This window comes from Tribolium madens, unplaced genomic scaffold (genome assembly GCF_015345945.1).
Source record: "Tribolium madens isolate multiple individuals breed KSU strain unplaced genomic scaffold, Tmad_KSU_1.1 Scaffold_91;HRSCAF=231;Tcas5.2_LG7, whole genome shotgun sequence".
NCBI classification, from domain to species: Eukaryota; Metazoa; Arthropoda; class Insecta; order Coleoptera; family Tenebrionidae; genus Tribolium; species Tribolium madens.
This window is the reverse complement of record NW_025401063.1, coordinates 97,680-106,981: the sequence shown is the minus strand read 5'-3', so window position 1 is coordinate 106,981 and position 9,302 is coordinate 97,680. Positions and strand designations below refer to the sequence as shown.

Genomic DNA, 9,302 nt, shown 5'->3' with positions numbered 1-9,302 from the left:
AGCCCAGTACAATGTGTTTATAATTATAAAGTGGTGTGAAGAAAAAAGAGTTCTAAGATTGAAAGGTTGTGTGTAGAGCGTTTTATTAAAAATGTTATCATCTTACAAACAGTTTTTTTTTTATAAAAGTCTATGAAGATAATTTTGGCCGTGCGGTAAAACTGTCACTTTACACTCGTCTGTGCGTAAAATGCTCAGGCGACTGTAAATACAGTCTTTCAATAGGTGTCAATTGTACGTTAATTTGACATTTACATGTCAGGAGGCCAAAAATTAATTTTACACAAGTGTGAGATCACGTTTTGGTTTAGTATAAAAAAAAAAATAATACTTGATTTACCTATGTTCGTGTTTCCATTTTTTTGACACCTATAGTTGTAACTATGGTAACAAAAGTGCAAGAATAAAAAATATCATAGTAACAATGTTTTATCATTAAGACCAGTGGCGGGTAAATAAATATTTTTTTAATAAAAAAATCGTATCATGTGCAATAAAAACAAATAAAGTTTCCCAAATTCCAGAAATAGTTAAAGAATGAGTGTGGGATTAAGCAATCGACATCTGTTTACATTATTTTAGATGAAAATTGCAAAATGCACGCGCCGTCGTCGTTGCGAAATAATTTGGAAAATATTCAACTTGACCTAAATCGTCTTGAAAAAAATTGTTTTGAAATGAGACGAAATCGTCATCGAAAAGAGGCGTATTTTTGGCCCTTTGTGCATCCTGTTCCTGTGACAAAACGCTCGAAAATAAGTTCGTGTCCGTCCGATTCATGGTTTAAAAATAGCCCCCCGAAACGTTGTTTAAAATCCAGGTCTGAGCAATTTGAAATCAGTCCAGTTGATCAGATCTCGAGACGCCGATCGTCACCCATCATGGTATACGAATCCGACTTCTACACGACCAGAAGGCCCTATCGCCCTTCGTACTCGACGTACAGCGTATCGGTGAGTGGCCCTTTCTGCAATAACCATCAAAACTTTCCACCAAATGCTTGCAAATATCGAAATTATTTATAGACGAGACGCGATTTTGCACACGCTGAAATTTCCGATTACGTTTCCAAATTTAGTCGCATCTAATACGGGCCTACGTTACAGAAACGCGAGATTCCGTGGGAGAAAGTGCCTTTTGTCCCAAGACCAAGTCTGGTACCAGATCCCATCACAGCCTTCGGCAAAAAGAAAACCGTTGAGGAGGTTTTTCGACCAGAACGAAAAAATATTCTTTCACCGAATGAAAGAGCCAAAATCAAACCGAAAATTCTCGTTGAACCGCCCAAACCGTATTTATCGGCGCGCGACATCAACAGAGAAAAAATTCTCAATACAATTAAGCTAAAAGAGAGGCATTTTGATGATACCATGGATGTGGTTTTACCAAGACTTCATAAAGTCGCCGAAAATCCCAATCTGCCATATAAAAAACGAATCGTCATGACTTCAGACCAATTTCCTATTTATTGAAAAATATTTACAAGCATTTGGAGCTTATTTGCATTTAGACTATTTTTGTAGCATTTACTAAAATACGCATTTTTTTGCTAGAATTTTTTGCGCATTTTTTTCTAGATTAGTACCCGAGCTATGTATACGCAAATTTCGCAATAAAATTTTACAATAAAACAATTTGGTTTCATTCAAATTTATTCCAACATAAAAAAAACGTAAAAATATTTGTGTTTGTTATTGTCGACGTGCATGAAATACTCAAATAACATCCCCCTAACCCAATCAGTAGTCAATTTAGCGCAAAACTATTCAAAATAAGCGCCTGATTTTGTCGATAAAACAGTCTTGGCCAATCATGGTAATTGTAGCGAGTGTAGGGAGTGGCAATATTTGTAAATTCTACGCCACTGGTCTGTTGTTACTATGACATATTTTAGTTTTTAACTACTTATCTCCATAGTTACACAAACACTTTATTTCATTTCTATAGCAACTATACGAAACTACTCACATGGTCGACTCGTCGAGGATTTAACCATTTCTTTAAGAAATTTTTAAATGTTTTTTTGCAAGTCTAGAATTTTTTTAATCTAGTACATCTGACACTTTCTTAGTCTCCCCAACTGTTTTTTGTAGAATAATGTTTTGAAAAGTCTCGATTGACACTTTACGTTCTGTTTATTAGCAAGAATTGTTTAAATTAGTGAAAGAAACTATTTTTTTGTTAAATCTTAAAGTACAATGTTTAGTAATAATCTTCAAGTATTTTAAAAAGGCCATAGCAAAATAGTAAAATTCAAAAACTCTCCGCCACTGGTCTAATTTTGTATTGTTGCTTTACTTTTTTAATTTCTTGTCTCTATGGTACACACATTTTTACAGTTTATCTATAACATCTATGTGCGACTCGTCGAGGATGAAAAAAGGGTTTTCAAGTAAAATTTGAAAAAAACACTCTAAACTTCTTGTTTAATTAGTTAAAATTCTCCAAAACATTATGTATTTGTTTTGTAAACTTTAAAGTGCAAGTAATTATCAATTATTTTTACAATTCTGTTGAGAGACTTTTAAAATAAATTTGAGTAAAATACAAAAATTCAACATTTGGAGAAATCTCAGGGAAATTACCCGCCACTGATGCTCTCAATTTTTTATTGTTGCTATGACATCTTTCTAGTCACTATAGTTACAATTCAACAACTATACGAAACTACTCACATATGCGACTCGTCGAGAATTTAAGCATTTCTTAAAAAAAAATTAAATGTTTTTTTGCAAGTCTAGAAATTTTTTAATCCAGTATATCTGACACTTTTAGTGTCCCCAACTGTCTTTTGTAGCACGATGTGTTGAAAAGTCTTGATTAACACTTTACTAAATAAAAATGAAACTCTTAGCAAGAATTGTTTAAATTTGCGAAAAAAACAATTTTTTGTAAATCTTAAAGTACAATGTTTATTTTAAAAAGGCCATTGCAAATATTTAGCAAAATAGTAAAATTCAAAAACTATCCGCCACTGGTCTAATTTTGTATTGTTGCTATGACATGTTTCCTTTTTTTAATTTATGTTTCTATGATACACACATATTTATAGTTTATTTCCATAGCAACTATAAGAAACTATATACGCATGTGCGACTCGGCAAATATGAAAAAAGGGTTTTCGAGTAAAATTTGAAAAAAACAAACAACTGAAACTAGTTGTTTAATTAATTAAAATCCTAAAATGCAATACTAAGTTTTAGTAATTATCAATTATTTTTAAAATTCTCTTGTGAGAATACAAAAATTCAACATTTGGAGAAATTACCCGCCACTGATGCTCTCAATTTCTCATTGTTGCTATGACATCTTTCTAGTCACTATAGTTACACACAATTCAATTATACGAAACTGCTCACATGTGCGGCTCGTCGAGGACGGGAAAAGGGCGTTTAAATAAATTCGATTTTTTTTAATCAATTACCAAACGTGCAAACTGCTTTATCGACGTGAGATTTAAAATCGGTTGTTGGGATTGTGTTTGTCCTCAGAGTCCGTCGAGACATTACCTGGTGCGTGATTCGCCAGATCGCAGTCGTCGCGCTGCTGAAGAGGTCTATTCGTATTCGTATTCTTCGGAATCGAGCCGTTCTGGTGACCCCTACTCACGTCCAAGCACCCGTTCTTATACAACAAGCGAAAGTGTAAATCGTTCTTCGAGTTCTGGGCCAGGTTCTTACTCTTACAGTACTGAAAGGTCGGCAAGGAGCTATGGAGATGGACCTGGAGGATACCACTCGAGCTATAGTTCGTCCACTTCGGGACGACTTCCTGGGGGCACGACTTATCGCCATTATTCTTATCGCGTCTAAATTCTAGTCTTTTCTCTCACTAACGCTTAGCTAATAACTAGAAATGGTCACAATTGCGCAAATTTGGAAAAAGTTGTGGCTATTTTTCTTAAATTTTGTATTCAACTATTTGTAAAACGTGTAACATTAATAATAATAATCACTTTGAAATTGTGTCTATTTTTTCACATTTTTTTTCTCCCCCCTAAAAATCGAAATGCAAACACAAATATTACAAAAATTGGCTTTATTACATTGGACGTAAATTTTTGACACACTTTAACTGATCTAAATTTAATTTTTGGCACAGTTACAGCACAAATATTTAATTTAGATACTTTCAGTAAACATGAATTTGTTTTGAAATGTAACTACATACAGGGTGTCCCAGCGAGTTGAAAAAGTCCTTAGTGACATTTAAATGGTAAAATTTAATTAAAATTATATAGGACATTAATAGATACTAATCTAGTCCATCGCCTAAAATTAACTATACAGCGTGTCTCAAATATAAGTTACAACACAAACTTGTGTTTTTTTAAATGAAACACCGCATGTTTCTTAGCGTTTTTAGATGTAGATTTTTATGACAATGTTTTTAAGCTGGTCAATTTTGCTTACTTTTAAAAATAAGACGTTTTTTTGACGAAAACATGTACTTTTTAAAAATTTATTACACCAAAACTAAGACATCTAGAAATGTTTTTTTTTACTACAGCAAAGAAGAAGGTACAAGCTATAAGACTGTAACATTTTTTGAGTGTGTTGCATTTGCAAAGATAAAAAAATGAAGGCGTTTGTTAAAAGTTCAATAACTTAAAAAATTTAAATGGAACACTCTATTTATTTTTTGCATTTAAAATATTATTAAATTGTCTTTCTAAAATTATTTACTTTTAGGTGTTTATAATCAATAACTAAAAAGATATTTAACCTTAAACATTAAAAAAATAATTACTATTGTTTCAGTAGCCAAAAAGTGCACATTTGCACAAGAGATGGAAGAAATATCACTTAATAGTCACATTTGTGTTAAACTAAATCCATTATTCTTTATTTTTACAATAAAATAATTCGAATTTCAGTTTTTATAACGATTTTTACAATCTTTGGATAAATCAAGGGATAAGTGATCCGTGGTGGAATTACTATGATTACCATAGTATCAACAATGCTCAGATATTGATAATCATTGTTGCCCCAATTAATATTGAATGTTAAATATCTTTTCATTTATCAATTCTAGACATTAAAAGTTTTTTTTTTGTAGATAGACAATTTATCAATCTATTAAATGTAAAAATAAAAAATAGGGTGTTCCATTTCAATTTTTTAGGTTATTTAACTTTTAACAAACTTCTTAATTTATTAATCTTTACAAAAATTCTGTACTTTCTTCTTTGCAGAAGGAAGAAAAAAATTGTTCTAGCTGTCTTAGTTTATGTGTAATAAATTTTTAAAAAGTGCATGTTTTCGTCAAAAAAACGTCTTATTTCTAAAACTAAGCAAAATCGACTAATAAAAGTTTAGCGTAAAAACATACAGTGTTTCATTTAAAAAAAACACAAGTTTTTTGGGACACTCTGTATATTTGAAAATAATTTTAGGTGATGCACTAGATTAGTATACCAGGTCAATAAAAAGTATGGAACCAAACGTTTTTTGCTTAACCTATTAATTTTTTGGAAAAACTAATTGATGAACGATAAAGATGTGATTTATCAAGAATAAAATTTTTCAAATTTTTTTTTATTTTTGAGTACTACAAAAAAAAAAATTTTAAATAGCAACCCACTATAAAACTATTTTTCTCATAAAGGTTATGATCTAAGGATTACAACTATCTACTTCATATTTAATTTTATCAAAATTTTTTTTTACGTAAATGCAATTTTGACAAAAAAAATCGCATAACTCAAAAACAAGACAAAATTTCGTTCTCAAAACACGATCTCATTTTTCATACGAAGTATTAATTCGAAATTAATGTATTTTATAAATATAATTGCTTCAATCTTAATTTTAGGCTGAAATAAAGCAATTTGTGTTATTTTCAATCGATTTGGCTCAATTTTAAGTTACAAATTAACCTAAATGAAAGTATTTCAATCAAATACTGACTTAAATAAGAGTTTTCTTTCAAAATAAAGCAATTTGAGCTATTTTCAATACAATTTTGCTCGATTTTACTACATAATAAATTCAAAATTAATGTTTTTTATTAAAATAATTGCTTCAATTCTAATTTTATACTGAAACAAAGCAATTTGAGCTATGTTCAATCTAATTTTGCTCGATTTTAATACAGAATTAATTCAAAACTAATGTATTTTATAAAAAGAACTGCTTCAATCCCAATCTTAGCATAAATAAAGCAATTTGTGATATTTTCAAACGATTTGGCTCAATTTTAAGTTGTATTACGTGAATTTAAGAGTATTACGTTAATTTAATAAAAAAAACGCTTGGTTCCATACTTTATATTCACCCTGTATGTCAATGTCCTATACAAATTTACAATTTAAAGGTCACTAATGTACTTTTTCAACTCTCTGTATGCAATACATTCTAAAATTCCTTTTTTTTAATAAATAGTCCGCTCCATCAAAGCAAGTAAGGATTCTTCCCGGACTCGGTAAAGTAAGTCATTTAAACTTTGTCGAAATAATTTAAAAAAATTGAGAAAAATCAAGGTTCATGTGGTTCACACCTACGACCGAATCGTACCATATGTGGGTCATAAAAGATTGACCGTGGTCACATTACCACCAAAAATTTACTCAACACGGTCATCTGTACTACAAAGGGAGTATGACTGGATCGAAAATAAAGTCCGGCCTTGGGTTGCCTATTCACCAACAAATCGTTATCTTAATTCTGACTCTGCTGTGGTAAGTCTAATTATATTAAACAATAAGCATTTTTAATTAAACTAAGCACGAGTTTTTGATTTTTGATTCATTGTACAGGGTGTGCCGTCTAAACCCCACATTAGAAGCATTGAGAGTTCAAATAATCGTATTTATTTGAAAATTGAAATATTTTCAAGATGGCGGCAATTCCGGTTATAATCGAAAGGTATATTTTTTACTACGTTTTTGGATTAATCGGGTTATTTTAAGGGAGTTTTCATCAGCTTTCCCTATACCTACATTTAGCCGTTTTTGAAATATTTGGAGTTTTTCAAAAATTTTTGGATCTGCACTTTAAAAATCGGTAACTCTGCCATTTTTTAAAAGTTTGAATTCGTTTTTTTGGCGTTTGAAAGAGAAAGGTTAGATCTTTCTTTTGGTGTTTTTAAATTAAAAAAAAATAACAATTGACCCCAAAATATTTTTTATTTTAACTAATTGTTAAACTTTTGAGATTACCATATTAATAATTTTTTTCTTAAATAAAAACGGTTTTTTATTTATTGTTTTACAAAGATATGTTTATGCCTTTTATAAATGTTACAATTTATGTTAAAAAAATTATAAACTTTTTTTCGCCAAAATAAAATCGTTTTTAGACTTCTGGACCATCACTATATATGCGAGAGGAAACTTTGCTTTTTCTACTTTGATACTGTTACGTAATATGTTACATTTTTACGCTCTTAAGTTCTTTATTTTTTTATATGCTTACGTTTTTACGTTAAACTTTTTTTTAATTTTTTTTACATTTTTTGCTTACGAGTTAGTTTTGACATTATTTGAACGGCCGTTAACCTGAAAAAATGTGTAAAATCTTTCCTGTAATAATTCCAAATTACTTCCGATAGTTCTATAAAGAACAAAATTTTCAAAAAAAAAATCCATCAATTCTAGTAGTTTACAAATAATTCCAGTAATTCCAAACAAACCCAACATAATTTTAATAAAACCAAGCAATTTCAGTTAAATTGTACAACTAATTCCAGAGTCAACTATCTACATGTTATTCAATTTTTGTATAATTAATTAAAATCGGTAACTCTGCCATTTTTTTAAATATCGAATTAGTTTTTTTGGCGTTTGAAAGAGAAAGCTTAGATCTTTCTTTTGGTGTTTTCAAATTTTGAAAAAAAAATTAACAAACCCCAAAATTTGAAGGTTATTTTGTAATAATTCAAATACCCATAAATAAATTTTTAATTTAATTAATTTTTCAAATAACTATAATTATTCAAACTCTCAATACTTCTAATGTGGGGTTTAGACGGAACACCGTGTAGTTTTTTTAAATTTTTGACACGCACTAACACACTAACAAATAATCAACGAAATTAAATAGTTCAAAATAAAAATTTTAAACTGTCTCTGTGTTGGAAATATTAGAAACATAGAGATTTGTTAACCTGCAGTTTGTGATAAAAATTTCGGAGTTTTATCACAAACGCTTCAGTTTCACAGCTTTTATTAAAAACTCTCTAAACGAGTGAATTTATTTTTCCAGAGATACGTCTATGTTCGCAATCCAATAACTGGCTTAAAGTATCATTCAGACTATAATCCGTCTCGATATTACAACTTTTATCGAATAATTCGTCCGCTTTCGTCGTATTACGACGATTATTGGCCATTTTATAGGCCTTTAAGTGCATATTACAGTTACTGGCCTATTTCTCGTTCCGTTAGTTATCTCGATGATTATCCTCTTTATCGTTCACTTAGATTACAAAGTGTAAGTATCAAGTGGTTTTGTATCAGTTTTAAAGCACGATAAATCTGATACGAGCATCATTTTATTGTGCTTAATAAATTGTCGTTATAATGCTTAAAGCTCGACATAACATTTAGACGATTATCAAACGATTTACAGGAAGAACACAAAATCATGAAGAAAATCTTAAGCGAGAAGATTTAGAACAAAATGAAAAATTACACGAAATTGTAGTTAGCTTAGTTAAAAAAAAAACAATAATAAAATTCGTTATTTTTTGTGTGATGAAACCTCATTTATTTCCAGAAATACGATTCTGGGCTGTATTATCCTTATTACCGGAACTATTACAATTATTATTATCCTTATTATTCTGATTACTATTGGCCAGTTTGGAGATATAACAGGTACTGGGACACTTATTATTGGTCTCCAAAACGATCACACTATTGGCTCAAATATCTTCCTATTTCTTATAGTTTGAACAATTTAGCACCCTTTTATGCCAAATATTTTCAACGTGTAAGTATTCAATTCATTTCTATTTTTAAAATATAAAAATCTTTTAAAAGATTTTTACATAATGCATTACAAAAATAATACACTAACAATTACTAAATTAGGTGATAATTAATCGGTTTAGTCAAGATGGTAGAAACTGGTTATAACAATTTTCAGATATTTGATGATGAAACGAGGCTGATTCGAGCCCAGACGGCGTCTCTTCTCAAACAGGTCCATCAACCGGTACCAAGAATCAGAACCTGGCCCATTACTCCCTTAAATAGGTAAATTTGTTAAAAATTTAAACAAAAAATGCGTTTAATGTGTCAATTTTGAATCGTAACTTAAGTATTTTGTTTCAAAATTTTTTGATTTTTTATAAAC

The 9,302-nt window shown here is 29.9% G+C and overlaps 1 protein-coding gene across 5 annotated transcripts in view; it reads left to right on the top strand.

The window, feature by feature from the left end:
• The first annotated feature begins 681 nt into the window (after positions 1-681).
• The window catches only part of LOC123010816 (uncharacterized protein CG45076-like), a 12,832-nt gene continuing 4,211 nt past the window's right edge, over positions 682-9,302 (top strand). Inside the window, exons 1-6 of one of the 5 annotated variants that reach the window (XM_044407955.1) lie at positions 682-953; positions 6,387-6,431; positions 6,485-6,682; positions 8,208-8,435; positions 8,721-8,936; positions 9,093-9,202. In XM_044407955.1, coding sequence (XP_044263890.1) covers positions 882-953; positions 6,387-6,431; positions 6,485-6,682; positions 8,208-8,435; positions 8,721-8,936; positions 9,093-9,202 — 869 coding nt within the window. In that variant the 5' untranslated portion in view covers positions 682-881. The remainder of the gene's footprint in view (positions 954-6,386; positions 6,432-6,484; positions 6,683-8,207; positions 8,436-8,720; positions 8,937-9,092; positions 9,203-9,302) is intronic. The other 4 variants (XM_044407953.1, XM_044407954.1, XM_044407956.1 and 1 more) reach the window with 4 other exon arrangements.